We start from the raw sequence: 24,247 nt of genomic DNA, 5'->3' as shown, positions 1-24,247 counted from the left end.
ATTACAGGTACAGCCGCCACCCAGCGCACCATCTCCGCCCTCCCAGCAGCCCCTCAGCGTTCGCCCCGTGCCCGCTCTGCCAGGAAGCCGGGCATCTCCTTCGCCCCAGGCACCTCAGGCCCTGCCCCTGTTACCCCCGCTGCCCTCAGTGAGGAGGTCATTGACCTCCTCCGAACGCTCATTGTTGGGCAGACTACCCTTTTGAATGCCATCCAGGGGGTGGAGAGGGAGGTTCATCGCAGCAATGCATACCTGGAGGGCATTCATTCGGGTCAGGCTGCCCATCAGCGATCGTTCCAGGCTCTGGCCTCAGCACTGACGGCAGCCATTGTCCCTGTCTCCTGCCTCCCTCTACTAACTCCCTCCTCCCAGTCTCCTGTTCCTCTGCCTGTCCCACCCACACCATCAGACCAGCCTGCACACACCTCAACACCCAAGAGCAGCTCATCCAAACATAAGCACCACAGATCACGCAGACATTCACACAAGCAACATTCCGATGCAGACATGCCAACAGTCACTACCACCTCTGTGACCCCCACCTCCTCGTCTCCCTCCTCCCTCCCTGTGACGTCTACACTCACACCTTCATTCACCTCACCATCAGCCAGTGTTTCCATCACCAGCATACCCTCCACTACAGTCCGCACACGTGCAGTCACCACCCCCACTGCCATTTACACGTCCCCTGTGTCCTCTCCCACTGTGTCTGTCACCCCCTCTTCCACACCACACAAACGCAGCCACCCACCCACCCAACAGCCATCCACATCACGACAGCCTCCCGCTCCTGCACCTGCACCCAAAGACAGCAAACTTGTCTCGCCTACAACCACATCCTCTCCCTCCACTCCCATACCCACTGTACCTACCACTCTCCATTGTCCCAAGAAAATCTATCTCTCTACTGCTACCTTCTTTCCGGACCCTGAGCCCCCCCCTCCTTCTCGTCGGGGTAAAAAGAGCACCTCAGCCACCACCAGCCCTGCAGCCCCCTTGACAAGGGTGCAGGGGTATTGGAGCCCACCAGCCCGCAGGTCTGGATCTTCGCCCAGCAGCAAGGGGACAGCCAGCCCACCCCCTGGGAAGAGGAGCAGAAGGCGGAAGGGCCGCCGCCGGAGCCCGGATTCGATATCCCCCCAGGACACTAGCCAGCCACCGTCAACAGCCACAGCTCCAAAGGGAGGAAAGGGCCACAGACTCCCGACTAAGGAGGGCAAGGGCAGCAAGGCGGAGAAGTCAGGCAGCAGGCCTTCTGCCCATGGAGGACCCGTCACAGCTGCCCAGGAGGAGCCCGCAACCCCCATAGCCGCTGCCCCGGGAGGAACCGGCACAGCTGCCCCGGGAGAGCCCACCACCCCCATAGCCGCTGCCCAGGGAGGACCCAGCCCAGCTGGCCAGGAGGGCCCCACCACCCACAGCCCAGGTGGGCATTGAAGGAGCACTATCCCCGCTGCCCAGGAGGGCACCACCAGGCAATGAGCAGTTGGCCATAGAATGGCCGCCGTCTCCAGCACCGCTCCGCTGGGGACCGCCGTCTCAAGAACCGCTGAACTGGGCCCTTCAAGGCAAGAACCGCTGAACTGGGCCCTTCAAGGCAAGAACCGCTGAACTGGGCCCTTCAAGGCAAGAACCGCTGAACTGGGCCCCGCCGTCTCCAGCACCGCTCCGCTGGGGACCGCCGTCTCAAGAACCGCTGAACTGGGCCCTTCAAGGCAAGAACCGCTGAACTGGGCCCCGCCGTCTCCAGCACCGCTCCGCTGGGGACCGCCGTCTCAAGAACCGCTGAACTGGGCCCTTCAAGGCAAGAACCGCTGAACTGGGCCCTTCCAGGCAGGAACCGCTGGCCCTTTGGCAGACGTGGCAGGGCAGGATCTGTCTCGGGCAGGGCTGCAGGATGTCCTCTGGCCAACATGCCTCCTCCAGTGGCAGTGGAGTCTGTTATGGACTGTTTGGACTGTGGCTTTGCTCTCCCCAGGATGGCCCAGTGGGCAGGCCACCCACTGTATGGACTGTTTGGACTGTGGCTTTGCTCTCCCCAGGATGGCCCAGTGGGCAGGCCACCCACTGTATGGACTGTTTGGACTGTGGCTTTGCTCTCCCCAGGATGGGCCAGTGGTCATGGAGTCCCCTCGTGGATCTGGCGTTGTGTACTCAAGTGGCTGAGGTGCCCCCCCTTCCCTTCCCCCTGAGGTGCCTGTCCTTTTTTCTTTCTGATGCCCCTGCAGTGTTCTCTCCGTGGAGTTCTTGTCGTGGGACTGGGCCTTGCCCCTTTGCTCAGGACCCCTGTGGTCCACGGACAGTGGTTGGACTACATTTAGTAGCTGTATATATTTTGTATATAGTTTATTTATTTATTTGGATTACTGCTGTCCATTTTTCAATATATCTGCCCGTTTGAGATCTCTTCTTTTGGTCTTTGCATTATTTCGGAAGGGGGGGGTTTGTGGGTTGTGACAGTGATCTGTGGGAATGCATTGATGTGTGTGTTGTAGTGGGTGTGGGTGGGTGGGTGTGTGCCGGTAATCTTTTCCCTCCCCTGTGTCGTAGGTGCAGTACTCACTGATGTCTTCCGCGCCGCCGGGCGTGCTCCTGGTACAGGAGCAGGTATAGGAGTGCGGGGATGACCTGCAACTCGGGTTCCATACTGCCGGAATCTCGCGTGGAGTATGTGGAGGTGAGCGTTTTCCCGTTCGTAGTCTGTTTCCGCCGTGTTATTATCGGCGGTGCTCCCGCCCCGGAAAAGGTGGCGGATTGGTGGGTCGTGATAGGGTGGGCGGTACATTGTCTGCCACCTGGCTGTTGGCGGGGACCGCCGCGCTGTTTGTTTGTTCCGCCGTGGCGGGCGGAGTGTTAATGCGGCGGGCTGTGTTGGCGGTTCCCGCCAGGGTCAGAATTGCATATTTTGGACCGCCGGCCTGTTGGCGGGTTGGCCGCCGCTTTATCACCGACCGCCAGGGTCAGAATGAGGGCCTATGTATTTCTTTTTTTAAGCAACAGATATTTTTAAACAAGATTGACATTCTTGCTTAGAAACAGGCACTATATGCACAGCGCTTCTTGCAACAGTTAGGTAGGTAATGCATTACAGTATAGTAAAAGGGCAACATCCTGTCATGTTAGAGGAGCCCTTTGCCACCATCCTTCTGGTAGAGAACCGCCCGCCATGCAAAGAAATCCTTCCTGTGTCTACATAGAATGTTTTACTGTAAATTCTTCCGCCGGTCAGCATCATTTTTGGCTTTGCAGACACAAAACTCAAAAGAAGAGGTTTATTTGATTGGCGTGGTGGACTGCCAGGAAAATGTGCGTTGGACGGCAATAGTTAATAGGCTAGGTCGTTCCATGCACTGACTGACAGCCTTTTGAGGACTGGGCCCCCTGGCCTGAGATTTTCAGTGGCAAATCGTGTTCGTGTGTTTAAATGAGGTGAAGGAACTGCAAGTTTGGTGGAGAGGGAGTCCTGCTGAGCTACAGCATGGCTCCCACTCCACCTAACTCTAAATGACCCCTCTTTGTGCGATATAGGAGCATACTAGTGCACATTTTGGCCCATATTTATACTTTTTGCCGCTAAACTGCGCTAACGCAGTTTAGCGTCAAAAAATTTAGCGCCGTCTAACGCCATTCTGAAGCGCCATGCGGGCGCCGTATTTATGGAATGGCGTTAGCCGGCGCTAGCAGACCGGCGCTGCCTGGTGTGCGTGGAAAAAAAACACGTAGACCAGGCAGCGCCGGTGTAGGGGGAAAATGGCGTTAGGGCGTCTTAAAATGGGGCAAGTCAGGTTGAGGCAAAAAAATCGCCTCAACCCGATTTGCGCCATTTTTTTCGACGCCCAGACGCCATTTAAATGACTCCTGTCTTAGTAAAGACAGGAGTCATGCCCCCTTGCCCAATGGCCATGCCCAGGGGACTTATGTCCCCTGGGCATGGTCATTGGGCATAGTGGCATGTAGGGGGGCACAAATAAGGCCCCCCTATGCCACCAAAAAAAATTACAAAATATAAAAAATTATACTTACCTGAACTTACCTGAATGTCCCTGGGGTGGGTCCCTCCATCCTTGGGTGTCCTCCTGGGGGGGGCAGGGGTGGCAGGGGGGGTCCCTGGGGGCAGGGGAGGGCACCTGTGGGCTCATTTTGAGCCCACAGGCCCCTTAACGCCTACCCTGACCCAGGCGTTAAATAGTGGCGCAAATGCGGGTTTTTTTGACCCGCCAACTCCCGGGCGTGATTTTTGCCCGGGAGTATAAATACGACGCATTTGCGTCGCCGTCATTTTTTTAGGCGGGAACGCCTTCCTTGCATCTCATTAACGCAAGGAAGGCGTTCACGCAAAAAAATGACGCTATTTGCCCATACTTTGGCGCTAGACGCGTCTAACGCCAAAGTATAAATATGGCGTTAGTTTTGCGCCAAAATAACGACGCTAATTCGGCGCAAACGGAGTATAAATACGGGCCTTTATGCATGCAGTTGCATGTTTAAAAACACAGAGTATATTACCCTCATTTAGAGATTTTGCGGGTGGCCGATGTCCAGCAAGGGGGCAGAGGTAATAACCTCTGCTTTTCTGGCATTCTGCCGTTTCCATTTTTAGAAAGCTCTGCCTGCCTGGTCGGAGAGCTCCATGCTTTCTGGGAAGCCTTGGCAGCTTCTCTGAAGGCTCTGAAAGTTAATTGAACAACTGCCACGTTTCATGCGGCTCTCAGCAAACTCTTTTGTTTTACAAAAACAAAGGTGGTCATTATGAACATGGCAGTAAACACCGTACCACCGGCGGTGGCGGTAACTACCGCCAACAGGCTGGCGGTCCAGACCTCCAAATAATGAACCACATGAGAAACAAGCAGTGGTCCATCCACACACCGCCATCTTTGTAGTCCTGATGAGGACGGAGGAAGCTGCCCACAGGCTGGTGGAAAGGCCCTACCCGCCTACCAAATAATGAAACACCAGACCGCCAGAAGTTCCAGGGCGGGAACCACAGCCAGGCAAAGCGTGGCGGGAACAAACAATATAAAAGGAAACACTCACTGGAGGTACACAGAACACGCCGACGCAGACATGGAGTGAGAGTTGGAAATAATGCCACTGCTACTCCTTGCCATATTCCTCCAGGACCATGACTGACGACAAAGACTACAACGGTAAGTACGGCAGCCTAGTACACATGGGAAGAAAGGGCACAGTTACACACCCACCCCAACCACCCGCAACGCACTTCCAACGCCTCCCACATTCAAAGCCATACATACCATAACAAGATGTACTTACCAGACACAAGGCAACAAAGACCTGCACCAATGTACACACATGTGCACACCACACCACCACAGTGAAACGCTGAACAACGTCACAATATTGTGCCAACAGCACTACCGGGCACTTAAATTTTATTTTAATGAAAAAAAGTAATGTCCAAATAAGGCCATTGGCCAGTCCATTTTAAAGTCCCTGAAGGGCCAATATAGCCCGAATTTGACTCCCACGTGTGCAATGGGTACTTCACTGGAAAGGGGCATTAGTGGGTCAACCAGGCACCTCAGGGAACAGGGGCACGGGATGGCGGGTGTGGGGACTTAGGTCTGGAAGGGGGGGTCTTGGGCTTAGTTTTGGGAGGTGGAGGGGGTTTGGGCTTGCCCATAGAAGGAGACGGAGTGGGCCTGGACCGGGGGTGTGGCAGAGGGACCTGGGGAAACACAAGGCTTCTTCCTACCTGGGGAAGGGGCACAGGAATGGGAAGGGAGGACTGGGGCAGACTTGGACGAGGAAGGAGTGGACTGGGCAAGGATGTGGGCACTTTTAGGGACAAGACGGGGTGGGCCAGTAGGTTCAAACAGGTCATCATGGGATAGGAAAAGCTTCTTAGGTGCAGTTGGAGGGGATTTGGAGGCAGGTCTGGGAGTGGAGGTTGAGGGAGTGCTCGTATCAGGTGTAGGTGTGCCGTACATGGATGCAGGTGTCTATATAGTATGCTTATGTGTGGTGGATGTGTGTGGTGTGGATGTGTGAGAATGTTTGAGTGTTTTGGGAGGAGGGGGAGTGGACACAGTGGGACAAGACAGGCTGCTAGTGTAGATGGATGTTGTTTGGGTGTCTGCAGGTCTGGTGAGTGTGCTGCACATGTCTGTAAATGTAGTCGTGGTGGGTGCAGGTGTGGTGTCAGGGGTGCTTGTTTGGATGTCAGATGTTGTGGTGACTGCATGAATGGGAGCAGCAGCAGTGGCTGAGGGTGCAGTGTGTGTGGGTGTGCATGGTGAGGTGACAGACAGAGTGGCGGGGGAGGTTGACACACTGGGGGAAGTGGATGTTGTTGTGTGTGCTTTGGTATGTTGGGTGTGTGCATGCCTGTGGTGGGAAGTGTGGTGCTTGTGTTTTTCAGTGTGTTTCTTGTGTGTTGATCTGTGTGCATGGCTGTCTGCATGTGTGCTTGGGATGGGTGAAGGGAGTGGGGTGCTGGAAAGCGTAGAGGTGGTGGGAGGGGGGACGGAAAGACTAGGGACTGACTGCCGTCAAAGAGGAGGCCAGAGCCTGAAAAGATCTCTGTAGGCCAGACATGGCACCGTGAATGTCTTTCAGGTAAGCATTGCATTACTGCATCTGGGATGCTAGCCCTTGAATGGCATTCACAATGGTTGTCTGCTCTACAGAGATGGTTCTCAGGAGGTCAATAGTCTCCTCTGTGAAGGCAGCAGAGCTAATTGGGGCAGGGGATGAGGTGCCTGGGGCGACGGAGATGCCCACCCTCCTGGGTGAGCTGGCACGCCTAACTTGGTGGGGTGCAACTGGGAGGGCAGTGATGGTATGAGGGTTGGCGGAAGATGACAAAGAATGGGTGGGCCCAGTTGGGTCCACCACCACCAGGGGGCTGCCATTGGAGGAGGTATCAGAGACTCCCCTCGCCCTCCAACCCACTGTTCCCCTTGGCGTCGGTTGACTCTGCCTCCTTGGAACCGTGGGCTGCTGCATCCCCCTCACCGGTGCCTCAGCTCCCTCGCCAGATGATGCTAGTGTACCCAAAGGACACAAGAACACAGGGCTGGGGAAACAAAACAAGAAATAACTATGTAAAGTCCTGTAAATATGTAAATTTTGGCTCTCACACACTCCCACCCAAGTCACGCACGTACCCTCAGCAGAAACAACATACATAATGAATGTGCCCCTGACTAGTGGGCATGACCCCAGAATACGCCAAATAACCCTCATGAAACACGACCCTGACACACTGTGTGAAGTACACCCATGAGAGACCATGCCCAGCCAATGCACTTACAAGTCCATAAGGCCACAATGAATACCAGATGACAGAAAGGGGACCCCTCATAGGCCTATTGAGCCTGTCAAAACTAGCTCTTACACTATCTCAAGGACTTGGAGGAGGCAGGTCTGCAGGGACACACCTGTCTAAGTGCCTGGCACTACAATGCATACATCCCCCAGCACTCAAATTCAACCATTGCTACTCACCCCCTTGTGGTTGCTGTGCTGCCTTCAAGTGCCCATCCAAATCTGGATAGGCCACTGCCAGTATGCGGGCCATTAGGGGGAGTCAGGGTCCGACGGGCACCCCTTCCTCGTTGGGAGGCCTTATGCAGCTGGGCCTCTCTGTTCTTCCTGGCCCAGTGCCTCAGGTCCTCTCACCGCTTCCTGCAGTGGGTGCTCCACCGGTTTTAGACCCAAAGGGTCCGCACTTCCTTGGCGATGGCTTGCACAGACCTTTCTTTTGATGGGCGCTGACCTGCATGGGACACACAGAGCAAAGAAACAGACGTCAGTATGGGTGCACCGTATACAAATGCCATGCCGTTCCATATGGAACGGCCATTGTTTACATGCATTTGATCACCTTACAGGCAGAACGTGCCAGACAAACTACGGTTGGGCAGTCACACATCGAACACACATGCATACAGGCATCCGCCACAATCACACACATCTACGGATGACAGATGGCAACTCACCTGCTCCTCTGGTCGCCCATACAACTTCGTATACAGGGGTAGGACCCCGTCCACCAGCTTCTCCAGCTCCTCTGCAGTGAAGACCCGGGCCCGTTCCCCTGTAACATGTGCCATCTTGGGGACCAGAGTCAGGACACAGCAGCACACACAGTGGATTATTACCCTTCACGTGAATCAGGAGTCAAGTGTCAAGGGTCTGTCAAAATTGCGTAGGTACCGTGGCGGTGTGATCTGCCACCGCTAGCGGCGATCATGATTTGCCAAGGTTCCCCATTGATAACCATGTAATCCAATGATCAGGTGCATGGAGGTGAACACCGCCTTAGGCCATGATGACTAACGCCAGCAGAATGAAGTCACTTCCACTCTATCATACCTGGATGGCAGGAGGCTGCCATTTTGCTACCACCACGTCTCCATAGCCTGGCCGGGGGCCTCGTGCAGGGCCCCATTCTCTCTCCCTTTCGTCGCTTGCTGACAAGATTCTATAATCCTCACATGTACCCATCAATTGGAAGTGTGTCCACACTGTGATGCCATTATGACAGAGTAACCTCAGCACACATTTGCCTGACGGTGTACCTCATTCTTTCCATTTGTGTGCGTTACCTACGTGATACATTTTAAAAAGTACAGTGACATCATGGGATGCAAGTGTATGTTGACACTCAGAATGTGTTCTTTCTTACCCCATAGGTACAGACCCATGTGGCGAAGGAGGGCCGAATCTGTGTACAGATCCCTGCTAGATCTGGACACTATGGAGGAACGTCACATCATTATCACCTACAGACTTATTAGAACTACAATCCATGACCCTTATGCATTAATGGATCCTGTTCTGAAGCTGGCAAATCGAAATCAGCATGCCATGGATGTACTAGGAGGGTGATATAGCACACTATAAGTCTCCTGAAGGCAAGATTTTGTTGTCTCCATCTCTCTGGGGGATCCCTGTGCTAAGTTCCTTACAAGGTGTGTAAGATACTGGTGGCCTGCTGCATGCTGCACAACTTGGCTGTGAGGAAAGCTATCCCACTTCTGGAAGAGGAGGGTGCTGTTCAACCAGCCCCGCAACCTCAGAGAGGGGATGAGAGTGTTGGTGAGGAAGAAAAGGGGAAAGACCTCAACTCCAGGACCCAGATAATCCGGTTATACTTCCAGTGACTCTAAGGTACTGTTCAATGATGCTGATGTCTTCACTGCATAGTTACAGTCTCACTCAAGTAAAAAGTATTGTGGTGTCGTTTGTCAGTGACAATGCTAACTGATGACTGAAGTGGCATGTGCCAGGGAACCCAATATTAGGTACAGTGTGACATACTTCTGACACTACAGTGCATTGGATCCCCTCCTGCAATAAACGTGTGGATATGATAGTAACTGGCTAATGCATACACAATCACAATTGATATCTCATATTAACGAGGGACATACGATTTGAGTGCATAGGTGTATTAATTAAATGGCAACACACACATAAGTGTTGGAAGAGTGAAAGGGAGCAGGTACATACAGTATTCTCAGCTGTTGGTAGCACTGGGTTTTGGTCCATGTGGCCATTGGAAGATGGTGTGATGGCAGTGGCATGTAATTAAGGTAGCTCAGTGGCACACAAGGGAGACAGTTCAGGGCAGAGTAACTTCCTGGCGCTGGGCTTGGCTGGTGTTTCAGCAGCATATCTGGGTCTGAGGGAACATTTGCGAAGGTGCAGCTGGGCTGCAGGGGTGGGGTGCTAGATTCATGCGTGTCCTCTGGCAGTGCCACCAGTCCAGTGGTTGCTGCTGATGTAGAAGGTAGGGCAGTGTCCTGGCTAGTGGTAGGGGCTTGCAGGTGAGTGGAGGGCTCAGGCTGGCTGTGGTACTTATGCTGCAGCACACCTGCAATGGCGGCCGTGGTGGCATTGAGCTCTTTCCATTGCTCCATGGCCTCCTGGTGGTGTCCTATCTGCAGCCTCTGATCTGATACAGGGTGGCCAGGATCTGGCCCATCCTAGCCTGGGTATGGTGGTATGCTCCCAGGATCTCAGATATCACCTCCTGGGCTGCTGCATCCATTCTTTGGCCACCCCCTGGGCCACTGATGCCCTCCCACCGGCCCTGGTCCCCTGTGCCTATCTCCCCCGCACAGGTCTGGCAGTCCCACTTGCAGTTGGCCCATCATCATCCTGCCTGTTGGTGGGTGGGTGGAGACTCTGGCCTCTGTACATGTGGGTAGCCAGTCCGTGGCCGTGAGACACTGGTGTGGGGTTGTTAGGCCAGAGCTGATATTGGTGGCTGAGTGGTAGGGGTGTCAGTGGTATCCTAGGTGGAGCTTCTGGAGGGTGACAGTCCAGGACTGTGTAATGGGCCAGGGAGTTCCTCTGATTCAAGACATACCTCTGCACTCTCCTGAGTGGGGCCTCCGTCTTCAGATGGAGGGCTGGCACTCCTTGACGTCTCCGTCCGGGTGGCATGGGTGGTGGTGCCTGTGTGTGGGGGAATAGACATGTGGGAGTCAGGTACTTTTTTGTCAATTGCTGCACTGGTCTGCACTATTTGATGCTGATATTCCCCTGTAGTGGCATGCAAGGACCCTTTCTGTACATTTTGTTGCATTTTATGGGGGGGTGGAGGTGCATTGTGGGTGCTGTAGTGACACTGGGATTCTATGCAGGGGTAGGTGACTGTGCACAGGGGGCTGGATGGAGATTTGTTTGTGGGATTGTGGGCATGCAGGAAACTTGGATGTGGGTGTTGTGGACTGGGTAGCGGATGGGGTCCTGGTGGTAGTGAGGGGATGGGGTGGTACATGCATTGCAGGTGTGGTGGATATGAAGAAATTGTAGTTGACTTATCTGAGTCAAGTCCTCTGGTGAGTCCGGTGAGCCCCTCGGGGTGTGGGATAGTCAGGACCTTCTCCTCCCAGTCTGTGTATTTGGGGGGAGCAGGTGGGGGACCACCACCAGTCTTCTGTAAGGCGATGTTGTGCCTGGATGCCATTGACTGAACCTTCCCGCGCAAGTCATTCCATCTCTTCCTGGTTTCCACTTGTGCTTGGATGGTTTCCTACTGCATTGACCGTGTTGACTATCCGCTGCCATAGCTCCATCTTCCTGGCCATGGGTGTCTGCTGCACCTGTGCCCAGAATAGTTGTGGCTCGACCCTGAGTATTTCGTCCACCATGGTCCTTACCTCCCTGTCTGTGAAGCGGGGGTGCTTAGGGAGTGCCATGGTGAGTGTTGTGGGTGGTGTATTGTAGGTGTATTGGTGAGGGTGCTGCTGTGTGGTTGTGTGTGTGGCTTGTGATGGTATTTGGGGTATGCATGGGTTTTGGTGGTGTATTAGTGTGTGTGACTTGTGTGATGTTGAGTTCAGTGTGTGCGTGTTTTGTTGTCAGTATCTGTTGTGCTATTGGCGTTGCAGATGATTGTGGGGTGTGTATGTGTGGGTTTTATAGTGTTGTGGATGTGTGTCAGGTGCGTGGGTTTCAAACTTGGCAATGTGTGTATTTGTTGTTGGTGGGTCCCATTACGGGCCGTTCGGGTCCATACCCCCAATTGTCATTCAGCATTCACTGTCCGCCAAGCTGATTTGTGCATCATTATTTGGTGGGGGAAGGATTTTTCTACATGGCAGTGGCGGGGTAGGGCGTACTGCCTTTCTGCCGTCGTTGGCCCTGGTGGTGAGTGGACGTTGCAGGATTTTTGGAGGTTTGTCTTTTTTGGCATCATTATTCGGCGGTGTGCAGTCCACCGCCACTGGCGGTCTTCTGCTCACCGTCGGCATGGCGGTTGGAGGTGATTACCGCCAAGTTCATAATGAGGGACAAACTCCCTAAGAGTTTGCTTTTGTAAAACTAAAAAATTACACTTACTTACAACCTGGGAGTTTTTCCTCAATACTTGGGGGGGTCATTTTTTCTGTCTAGGACCGCCAGACTTTGTCTGCCAGACGTGAACAGAAAAAATAACTCTGAACATCTGCTTTAAATATGGCGGATGGACTGTGGTATGTACATGGACGGCCACAAGATCATTGGTGTAAAGTTTCCACTAATGGAGCCAGCGTGATCACCAGCATCGGAAACAGGGCGGTCCCATTGACTCTAAGCAGAGTGAGGTACCATTAGTTCGGCAGGCAGGGTAATACCCTTTCCACCAAACTCTAAATGAGGGCTTAAATGTATTAAGGTAATTTGAATTTGTCTATCTGGATACAATGATGACTATTTACGTCTGGACAAGTTGCGTACTAGGCAACGTAAACTGACAATTGGCAGAACTATCAAATTGCTTACCATTTTGTGATGTTAGTTCTTTATTAGTCACAGCACCTGTCTGCAGAATGATGGCTCCAGTACTCTGCAGGCTCTGTATTTTGGAGCTTGTTTTCTGATATTTCACTTCAAGGCCACTCTTCCAAAAAAAGGGTAAGAATAAGCCAGCACTCATCCATACCGTATTTTTTAGATGGTGTGCCAAATGCCATGTTCTGTAGGATAAGGTGCATAGGCCAGTGTTATTTTAAATGACTTGCCATGCTGTAGGAGGCTGGCCTGGTTTGTAGTGGGTACCAAAGGTATTTACACCTTATACCAGGTTGAGTTATCCCTTATTAGTGAAATGTAGTCAGTGTCTAGCGGCCAGGCTGTCTTGGGGTAGCTGTAGCTGGGCAGCCAAGGCTGATCTAGGAGACATGGAAAGCTCTTGCAATACCACTGTAGTCACACAGTACCCACACACATGAAAGAAAATACTCAGTGTTACAAAAATAAAGGTACTTTATTTTTAGTGACACAATGCCAAAAATGCCTTAGAGACTATACTCCCTTAGGAGGTAAGTAATATACACAATATATACACTAGTATCCAAATACAGGTAAGTAAACAGTTATAAAACAGTGCAAATAGTGAAAATCACAATAGGTTGCATTGGGCCTAGGAGGAACACAAACCATATACTAAAATAGTAGGATACAAAAGTCAGTTTCCCACCTAGGCAAGAATAGTGTGTTGTGGGGCGCTGGGAGTGTAAGAAAACACCAAAGGTAAGTAATAGAACCCACCCCAGAGCCCAGGAAAACAGGAGTAAATCACAGTAAGTTTCCTGAAACACACAAGAAGTCGTGATAGAAGACTATGCAAGAACCAGAAGAGACTGCAAGACACCAACCTGTGGAAGAAGGGGACCAAGTCCAAGAAACACTTAAGAGTCCAGAGAGAACAGGAGCCCCTGTTAACCAGGATGAAGGTGCAAAAGAAGAACCACCGGTGAGAAGACAAAGTCAGTTATGCACTCAAGAAGACAGGTGCGGGTTCCTCGATGGTGCAGAAGATGACCCACGCCGGATGGATGATTGCAGTCTGGTTTGCGTTGCTGGATTCTGCCAACAAGCCTTGGCACACGCAACATTCGTGGTTAGTGGAAAATGGGGCTGCCTGGGACACGGAGGGACATGGTGGCCTCTACCAAGGAGGGGAAGGCATAGGGGGCTCTCAGCAACTCAGAGAGCCCTCAGGCAGCATGCACAGGAGCCCCACAGCACGGGATAAAGAAGGTGCAAATGGAGGCCCATGCAGCACAACACAAAGGGATCCCACGCCGCCGGAGAACCCCTCAGGAAGCTATGCGTTGCAGGATGGAGTGCTGGGGGCCTAAGCTGTGCTGTGTATGAAGAACTTCTTGGAAGGTCTCACACAAGCCTTGGCAACTGCAAGTCACGTTGTGCATGGGGGTATTGTCTTGCGTGGGAAGGCAATTTCCTATCTCCACCAAAGTTGGACACCTGGATACTGGAACAGTCGGGGTCACTTTAGTCCACCATCCATGTTGCTGGATCCACACTCGTTGTCTGGAGAAGGGACCAACGCCACTGGTCGTCGCTGCAGAGAGGTGCCTGCTGAAGCACGGAAGTGACTCCGTCACTCCACGGGAGATTCCTTTGGTTCTTCTGGTACAGGCTGAAGACAGGCAATCCTCGGAGAATGCACGACTTGGAAACAGTTGTAGTTGCTGGCAGGAGCTGAAGATACATTGTTGCAGAAGTTGTCTTTGCTTCTTTGTTGCAGTTTGTAGAATTCCTGGAGGGTTCAGCTGCGGTTCCGTCGGTAGAAGATGAAGTAAAGAATGCAGAGGATTCCTGCTAGAGTCTTGCAATCTGAATCTGAAGGAACACCCAGAGAAGAGACCCTAAATAGCCCTGAAAGGGGGATTGGTCACCTAACCAGGAACTATGAGGGGAGGGCTCTGACGTCACCTGCTGACACTGGCCACTCAGATGCTCCAGAGTGCCCCACCACCTTGGAATCCAAGATGGCAAAACCCAGGGGCACTCCGGAGGAGTTGTGGGCACCACCCCTAGGGTGGTGATGGACAGGGGAGTGGTCACTCCCCTTCCCTTTGTCCAGTTTCACGCCAGAGCAGGAACTGGGGGTCCCTGAACCAGTGTAGACTGGATTATGCAAGGAGGGTACCATCTGTGCCCTTCAAAGTATTTCCAGAGGCTCTGGGAGGCTACCCCTCCCATGCCTGTGTCACCTATTATCAAAGGGAGAGGGTGTAACACCTCTCTCCCACAGGAAATCCTTTGTTCTGCCTTCCTTGGCTTGAGCTGCTCAAGCAACAGGAGGGCAGAAACCTGTCTGTGAGGTGGCAGCAGCTGGGGTTGCCTAGAAAACCTCAGAAGGCTGGTATGCAAGTACTGGGGGTCCACTGTGGAGCCCCCAGAGTGCATTGCATTGTACAATCAATAGTAGAATCAGTATTGGGGTACAATTCCCAGTTGTTAGGCACCTTACATGGCCATATTCGGGGTTACAATTGTGAAGCTGGACATAGATATTGATCTATGTATAGTGCACACGTAAAATGGCATCCCCGCACTCACGAAGTCCGGGAAAATGATCCTGGATAACGTGGGGGTATCTCCGCTAGTGCAGGGGTGCTCTCACACACAGGTACTTTGCACCCAGCCTTCAGGGTGCAGTGTAGATGGCTGTGAAATGGTGCATGCACCATTTCACAGAGGCTGCAATGGCAGTCCTGTAGAAGTCTTTGCATGGGCTCCGTATGGGTGGCAAAAGTAATGCTGCAGCCCATAGAGATCCCCTGGAACCTCAATGCCCTTGGTACCTAAGTTGTATATACTAGGGACTTATAAGGGGGGAACAGTATGCCAATTTGGGATTAAATACTGGGTTACCAGTATGTAGGAACAAATTTGGGATCAGAGGGCGCATAAGCACTGGGGTCCTGGTTAGCAGGATCCCAGTGACACAGTCAAACACACCACACTGACAAACAGGCCAAAAATGGGAGTATCCATGCTAGAAAGAGGCTTTTCTCACACATGCCATTTGGTTTATATACCAACAACACTTCTTTACCAGTGCCTGCTGTCAGGTATGCAGCCCAATCGTTTGTCACTGCCAGTGCTCCTTTTTTTCTCTTCTATCAGTACGAGCCTAGGACCCTACATAGATTCATGTTTTTTCAAATCTATCTACTAGATCTAGGCGCTGGTATATTATAGCATACAATGATACCAATAAATACCTGGTCCCAGTATTACCGGAGGATCACAAGTTGATCCCCTTTCGCCAAGTATTCAAAAGGGGGATGACATAAGGGAATTACTTTTTCTGCATCGATTCCTGCAGTAAACGAACAGTTGTAGGTTTTACTGGGAACAAACTCCTCCCAGTGTGACTACAGGATTTTTCCTCGTAAAATATGCACGATTTGTGCACTCAGAAACACAAATCGCGATAACACCACACCACTTATAAACCTACTTGAATTTTTTCACCTAAAACAGGATTACTGGTCGACTTGCAATGAGGACCGGACTGGCATGTCTTGTCTTCTTGTAATGCGGACTAACTGGCATCTCTTGTCTACTTTTAATGAGGACCATAGTGGCATCTCTTGCCCACATGTAATGAGGACCAGGCTGGCATCATCTCTTCTACTTCTGCCAATGGTAAAGAAATGTTCCTCTGCACATCCTGTCTTCTACCGAAATTGCCATTAATTAGTTACTAAGGTTCACTGTCACAACACTGAGATACAAATAGTGGTAGTCGATTATGTATATTCGATAAAGTCGGAAGTCAATATTCTAACCACAAAATGGTGATTCCCCATCGTATGAGACAGCATGAACAATACATTCCCAACTTCAGCCACATCATGGACAGAACGATTTGAGTTTGCACTTTCAGTTCCTCGTTTGTGCAAGCGGTAACAAAAAAGGGAAGCACAGAGAAAGGGCAGAGAAATTAAAGCTGGATACATACCCCTAGTAAATGTCCGAGAGTAACAGATAGGCCGATGGTTAAAGCTGGTGTGCCCACATTATCAGCTCTGCGACAGTCTGTTGTGGCTAAAACACAGAGGACCAACTGTAGGGTGAGTACAAGCTCGATGCCCACCGCTTGTCCTGCAGAGGTGTCATTGTTGAGCTGAAGAGAGAATAATATTCCTTAATAGAAAACATTAAAGAGAAATTTGGAACACTACTTTTTCTAGCGTTCCTCTATAAAGTCTTTAAGTTCTTCAAGATGCTGGAACCCAACATCCCACCAGACTTTATCTCCCTGTCACATCAAGGAACGACAATCCAATACAGAATTGTACAATTTTGCAAAACTCGGTGTAAGCTTCCACCCCTATATCTGAGACTGCGTTTGATTGGCTAGAGTTAATATATTGTAAACATAGATGGCTACCACAATGCCCTCTGAATCTGCAAACTGAGGAACCCTCTCAGATCCCCTGTCACATTCATTGCTCACTGTGGACCATTCTACAGATAAAGTCTGACCCGGGTAGAGTGCAATGTGCAAAAACTGGCTGAGTTATTCCCCACTGAGTACTCACCCCGTTTACTCCAAAGGTCCCGTAAGCATTAGATGGAGTGAGCGCATGAAGAAGGGCAGCTCCGGCTACCGCCCCCAGCATCTGGCCTACGATGTACACCACAGCTCGCAAAAGGGAAATCTGCGACCCAAGCAGAAATGCTATGCTGACTGCCGGGTTCAAATGAGCTCCACTTATGTGCCCCACTGCCTGTACGAGCGTGCCGATACTCAGGCCAAAGGCCAGAGAAATCTCCAGTACACTTGGTGGTTCTGAGGACCACAGAAGTGCAGAACCTAGACCACAGAAAACAAACACCATAGTCCCTAAAAGTTCGGCCAGAAAGGCTCGAGCAAAGGCCCCGGTGCACAGCTCGTTCGCCATGGTGTGATTCAAGGCACTGAAAGTGAGAAGTCTCCGTTCTGAGTTGCTTCATACACCACGCTCTTAGCTGGGATGCACTTTATATCCGTTGGCAGACGGGGAAACAATTCCTGTAATAGGCGTGGCCACCCGTGAAGAACAACATTTTTCTTCACTAAGCTGTGACATGCCGTGTTAGCAACAGAAAATAACCATTTTATTGCACACTATTTAATTCAGCACGCCTACAAGCTGTCACTCATCGGTATCACACGTTGTCCACTACACACTAGGAACTATTCCTGTTAAGTTACAAACATACAACGTTTAGCTCTGTGGACTAAGGGCCAGATGTATCAAACTAGTGGTCTGCAATACATCAAAGGCATTCGCAGACCAAAAAACTAGAAATCGCAAAAATTGTAATTTTTTGCGTTGCGACCTGGATTTTGCTGATTCGCAAAATCCAGGTCGCAAGGCAATTCTGCAAAAAATCGCAAATTGCGATTTTTCGCAGAATGGTATTTTGCACATGCAAAATACCATGGTCTGCAACTAGGTGGTAACCTGGTGCAAAATTTAAAAATGCAGTAAAACTGCATTTTTAAATGTAACATGTAAAGCACACATGCCCTTTTGGCATGTGTGTACTTTACATGTTAAAAAAAAAAAATATGGGGTGCAGGAGAGGGGGCCTTAGGCCCCCAGCACCCTGGCCTTTTTTTGCATTTCCCAAATTGCGATTTCTGGTTCAGAAATTGCAATTTTGGAAATGCAAAAAAATTGCAGCTATGGGCCAACAGGCCCATAGCTTCGAATTGGGCCAGTATCGCAATTTGCGATTCGGTAATTGCATTTGCGATTTTTAAGAAATCGCTATTACCGATTCGCAAATGTGATACATGGCCCTTTGCGAGTCGGTAATATCGATTTCTTAAAAATCGCAATTACCGAATCGCAATGGGCCAAAATCATACATCTGGCCCTAAATCACTGTGGCTACCTCTTACCTCAGCCCACCACTCTGTAGTGTCGCGCCAGTGATGTAACGGGTCGTGGAGAACTACCATTATGAATAACATGTAAACTGAGGGGAGCTGCTCTGACTCCCCTCCAAATCCATGTGCAATGCGCCTGGCCTGCTGGTCACGTGTAAGAGGTTATATTAATAAATGGTGGCCAGTGGTTGGGGTTGGAAGGAGAGGAGGTCAAGTAGTGAAAGCTGCTGCTGCCACTAAAAGTATATCTCCTGTGTCGACCTCTTATTTCAGCGCATGCGATCCAGCAGATTAAAATATAGAGTGCCACAACACTACATTTTGGTGACAAGGGAGTCGCACCCTTACCTGATTTCATCACGCAGTGGAGGCTGCTGTTCACACACGGTGCTCGTGCCACGTGCGTTTCCACGGCAGCCATCCTCACTCGGTCTGATCGTCGTCGGAGGCGGTATACGCACAAGTCAGCCTGTCGGAGCCCTCCCTGTGTGTGGTGAAGAGCGTAGCGTGTCATCTCAACACATGCTCGCGTGCACGCATTTAACTTCCAATCCCCGCCTCCTCCGAGCCGGCTCCAGGACCGGAGACACTCACACGCTGCTACTTAGTGAGGCGGGCGTGCTGGGACCAAGAGAAGTGCAGGTGACAACTGCAAATCCACCATCATGCCTTTCAGAAGGTACTGTGATCCTCCCTACAACACAGTTGCAAAAAAAAAAGAAGAAGAAGAAACAAGCCTTGGCTAATGCAGGTCAGGGCACGTAGTGTTACATATCATTACGGAGACAAAAAAAAAAGAAAGGAAAAGAGTAATAAAGACAGTGAATGCAATCTCTTGCACAGATAGATATTTCCTAAGAGTTAAAGAACACACTGCACAGCCATCCTCAGGAGGGTGTGGCAAACAAAACAAGAGGTGCTTGCAATAAAACACCAATTCAAACAAAGGTCTCCACACCTCGTACACTGCAAATCAGAAAGACTCACTTTGTGGAATACCTGCCCTGACTCAACATGTCTGCCATCCCTCCAGTTGAGCCTTTTGTCGTCAAAGGAGTCCAGTCCACCAAAGTCCTGCGATAGAACGCTGGATCGAGAGGGTTCTACTCTTTTTCAAAGCTACCAAAGTCGAAAATGCACAGAAGAGAGCTATGATCCTGCACCTCAGGGGAAAAGGCATCTACAAAACAGCCAAGAACCTCCTGGAGGCCACCCCCAAAAGGCACTTGACCCTGATAACTGCTCTAAACATGCATTTCTAACCCATGGCAAACACAGACTACAAGCGCTTTGTGTTCAGGAAAGCCAGACAACAAGCAGAATAATCAATTGATTCATTCTACATGAGGCTTAAAGACCTAGCCAGCACGTGTGGGTTCGCAAATGAGACCGAAGAAATCTGAGGCCAAATGATTCAGGGGTGTGTGTCAACTAAACTGCGGGAGAGAATCCTTCAGAGGTCTGGGAGGTCCCTACCTGACATTCTCACGATGGGACGTACTAAAGAGTTATCCAAGCCTCGAGCCTCACATATAGAGACAGCCCTCCAAAGACCAATCAAGGAAGAACCAGTCAACACTGTGGCAATACCCCCTAACAGAGCTAAACCCAGAAGCAACTGACCACCGTCAAGGCTGTGCGGGTACTGTGGTGGACCATCACACCGATCAAATAATTGCCCAGTCCAAGCTAAGAATTGCACAGGCTGTGGGAAGCTCAATTATTTTGTGAAAGTGTGCAGATCAAGCAAAACATGACCAGGGAACGCCTCTGCCGACGCCGCAGCAAGCAGGTCCGATAGAGGCAGTGACATGGATGACAACGACGCTGAGGAACGTCATCCACTCCCTGTACACCATAGGCCATGCGGCCGAATCATTGAAGAAACTGCCACAATGCGAGATCAAGGTAGGCGCACACCCAACTCTTGCTGTTGTTGACACCGGTTCCTCCATAAACATCCTGGCTGAAGTGTACCACCCCGACTTTGGAGACAGCCAAAGTGAAGGTGAACGCATATGGCCAGAGCACGCCACTCGCCCTCAAGGGTAGATTCCAGACATCCATTGTATATGGATCATAGTCAGTTCACGCACACGTATATGTGGCTGAAGAAGGGCATGGAATTCTATTAGGGTGCCAATCAGCAGAGGACTTGGGCGTCGTCACCTTTGCTTTTGGTATACACCAAGAGTTAGTGACTGAACTCCTTCACCAATTCAGCGATGCATTTGAAGGCATAGGCTGTCTGCGTCATAAGGAAGTAAAGTTACACATTGATAAGACCATGCAGCCAGTGGTGCTCTAGCACTGAGGCATTGCATTCCACTTCAGACCACAGGTAGAGAAAGAGTTAGACAAACTTGAAGCAGCTGGCATCATCGAACAGCTCACAGGACCCACGCCATGGGTGTCCCCAATAGTGGTTGGGAGGAAGCCCAAACAGCCTGGGGAAGTACGCATTTGTGTAGACATGCATCTTCCCAATGTAGTCATCAAACATGAAAGACATTTGACCCCCACAATAGATGACTTGATAGGAAAGCTAAGCAGATTCTGTTGGTTCTCCAAGCTGGACTTACGTTCAGGATACCATCAGTTAGTTCTAGTGAAGGAGTCAAGCTACATAACCACGTTTTTGATGCATGTGGGTTTAAGGCGTTACAAAAGACTCAACTTTGGCATCTCTAGCACTGCTGAAGTTTTCAAGAACGTCATCCACAAACTTCTGGTAGATCTGCCTGGCACTATCAATGTCAATGATGACATTTTAATCCATGCAGCGAGCATCCCAGAGCATAACGCCAGGCTCAAGAGCGTGTTGCAACAAATCAAGGAATCCAGCCTGACACTTCCCTGCCGAAAGTGTGAGTTTCTCACCAGCAAGATTCAGTTTTTTGGGTATGTGTTCTCAGCGGATGGTGTGGCACTTGAACCTGAGAAGGTGCAGGACATTAAAAATGCGCCCCCACCAACCAATGTGACTTAAGTCTGAAGTTTTCTTGGGATGGTCAACTTCTGTGGCCGTTTTATTCAAGACCTTTCCACGTTGACACAGCTACTCAGAAACCTACCGAAGTCTTCGGAATCTTGCGTGTGGGGGTCAGCCCAACAAACCACGTTTGAAGCCACCAAGGAGGCCCTATCCAGTGACACCATCCTAAGATACTTTGATCCACACAAAGACACAAAAATTGCAGTTGACACTGGCCCAAAAGGCCTAGGGGCCATGCTGCTCCAAAAACAAGACAATAATGAGTGGTCACTGGTGGCACTTACGAGCCGGTCATTGATTGACACCAAGCAATGGTATTCACAAAAGGAGAAAGAGGCCATTGCTGTGCATTGTGGATGCAAGCACTTTCATCTCTATGTCTATGGCCAGCTGTTTCTCATCATGACTGACCACAAACCACTTATTGCCCTATTCAACGGGACTACATCAAAACCACCACTGTGGATGGAAAAGTGGATGCACCAATAGCAGGATTATAGGTGTCATTTGGATTACCGTCCGGGGTCGGACCAACCCGACTGACTACCTGTCTCTCAATCCACAAGCTGCCACTTAGAACGAGATCCATTAAGCCAGTGAAACCGAAGAGTACGTGAGGTATTGTCTGACCGGCTTCGACCATTACCTGTTTCATCTGACACGATAATTCAGGCCACGGCACAAGATGATTGCCTTCAGAAAGCTTTGCAAGCTATTTGTTCTAACCAGTGGCATGCAGTGAGGAAGCAATTACCCTCGCTTACACCTGTATCCAGACGAATATTGGAGAGCTTACACCATGTTCGCAATTAATTATCAGTGGATCCTGATGAGTGTATGCTGCAAGGCTACAGGCTGGTCATTCCGTCCTCACTCACTGACTGGAGAGTGCAGTTGGCACAAAATGGGCACCAGGGTATGGTGAAGACAAAAAGTCGATTGCGGACAAAAGTGTGGTTTACCCTAATGGACGAACAAGTCGAGAACCTGGTGCAATCGTGCGAATGGTGTCAAGCATCCGGGGGCCCTAGCCAGCCAGTACCTTTTGAGACGGAGCCAGGTCCACGACAACCATGGGTTTCCACCAGTCTTGATTTTGGGAGTCTCCCTGATGGCCAATATACCATGGTGATGATTGACGACTTCTCCAAATATCCAGAGGTTGAGGTCATCCCCTCTCTCACTGCTGAAGTCGTGATTGCCGGATCAAAAAAATCCTAGCCACTTATGCCTTATCTCTGAAATAAAAACTGACAACGGGCCTCCATTTCAGAGTAGAGAGCTTGCCTCCTACTTTGAGAGCACTGGCATCTGACACCGACGGATCACACCGCGGTGGCCCCAAATGAACGAGAGGTCGAGAGATTCATGCGGACTCTAAACAAGGTCGTACAAATTGCTGCAGCCAGTGGGCACTCAAGCTAATATGCCATCTGTTCCTTTTTACGGAACTATCGACAGACTCCACATTCAACTATTGGACAGGCTCCTGGGCATGTCTCCCTAGTAAGAGCAGTGGTGGATTCCATTCCTCATCACTGGCAGTGGGTGCCTGGAGCCATTGATGACCTTCAGGTTCACCAGGTTCAGACCTGCGTGAAGCACAAGGCCAGCCGCCGGCGTCGTACAAGAGCATCAGATTTACATGTAGGAGATACTGTACTATTGAAAGAGCACTCTCCTGGAAGCAAGTTTCGCCTTCCATTTGACATAAATCCTTGGACCATTGTACGCCGGCAAGGATCCGTGGATGTGGCCCGGCGAGGGACCTCCACCGTTACACAAAACATTTCCATGTTCAAAAGGCTTCAACCCCCACAGTAGAGAAGAAGGTGACCGGCCATTGTCTGATGTCGATCAGATGTCCATGCCTGACTCCGACAATAGTTTCTCAACCTCTCCATCATTGTCCTGTCCTGGTCTCGAGCCAGATGTGGGTGGTTCAACACCTGTTGGTGTTCTTGAACATGAACCTAACATTGACAGATCCACCCATACGAAATACAGTTTACATGGCAATCCTGCTCTATCACAATGATTATGAGATCATGTGGTATGAGCCGAGGCCCCATGTGTTTGTGATTCTGCGTTACAACGTTTTATTTGTTTTTGGGAGGAATGTGGTGTCGCTCCAGTGATGTAACTGGTCGCAGAGCACTACCATTATGAATAACATGTAAACCGAGGGGAGCTGCTCTGACTCCACTCCAAATACATGTGCAATGCGCCTGGCCTACTGGTCACGTGTAAGAGCTTATATTAATAAATGGTGGCCAGTGGGTGGGGTCAGAAGGAGCGGAGGTCAAGTAGTGAAAGCCGCTGCTGCCACTAAAAGTATATCTCCTGTGTTGGCCGCTCATTTCAGTGCATGCGATAGCGCAGATTAAAATATAGAGTTCCACGACACTACACACTCCAAGAAATGGCTCTTGATGTCGCCAATCTTCTGTAGTCGGGGCCTTATCTTTCCCTGCAACCTGTTTCCCCTGGGACTGGTCACCTTGAGTCCTGTGCACTCCCGCAGGAGATGGGTCAAAGTGCCGTAGCTCACAGACTCACCGGCAGCTGTTAAGAGTTTTTAAGGTTCTCACACAGAGTTTGTCTCCTGGGATAATTCCAGTCAAGGGTTAGTTTGAACTGTTATTCTCTTGTTACTTTTTACTATGTCAGAAAAGGAAATGACCAAGTTAAATGTGGTTATAAGAGCTAAAGATTCCAGGCAACTCTGGTGCATATTTAATGAAATATCAGCCAGGATACCCCAATTAGCCACCTCTAACATAGCTCCCGCTACTTGGGTGAAACACATATAAAAGTTGTATGTTGACAGCCTAATAAACAAGCATTTGCAATAGTTCTCACATTTGCAGGAGTTAGAGCTATTGGCGTTGTAAATGACAATGGCTTTTACACCTGTGTTTTGGTTTGGAGTAAAAGCCACTGGCTCACCAGACAGTTATTGTCTCTCTATTCCAACAGCACACTCCCATATAAGTGGTAGGACCATGCGCCTTAAATACCGCACTATAGATATGAATATTATCCCTCCCTTGAGTGAGAATGGGTTGATCATAAAGGTAACA

The 24,247-nt window shown here is 50.5% G+C and overlaps 1 protein-coding gene across 1 annotated transcript in view; it reads right to left on the bottom strand.

Annotated features, from left to right (window-relative positions):
• The window catches only part of LOC138294076 (aquaporin-5-like), a 97,872-nt gene extending 80,680 nt beyond the window's left edge, over positions 1 to 17,192 (bottom strand). Inside the window, exons 1-2 of the mRNA XM_069233315.1 lie at positions 16,830 to 17,192; positions 16,247 to 16,411 (exon numbers count right to left, since the gene is read on the bottom strand). Coding sequence (XP_069089416.1) covers positions 16,247 to 16,411; positions 16,830 to 17,192 — 528 coding nt within the window. The remainder of the gene's footprint in view (positions 1 to 16,246; positions 16,412 to 16,829) is intronic.
• Between the last annotated feature and the right edge of the window lie 7,055 nt (positions 17,193 to 24,247).

Source organism: Pleurodeles waltl, chromosome 4_2 (genome assembly GCF_031143425.1).
Source record: "Pleurodeles waltl isolate 20211129_DDA chromosome 4_2, aPleWal1.hap1.20221129, whole genome shotgun sequence".
NCBI classification, from domain to species: domain Eukaryota; kingdom Metazoa; phylum Chordata; class Amphibia; order Caudata; family Salamandridae; genus Pleurodeles; species Pleurodeles waltl.
The sequence above is the reverse complement of the archived record's forward strand: the minus strand, read 5'-3'. Positions and strand labels throughout refer to the sequence as shown.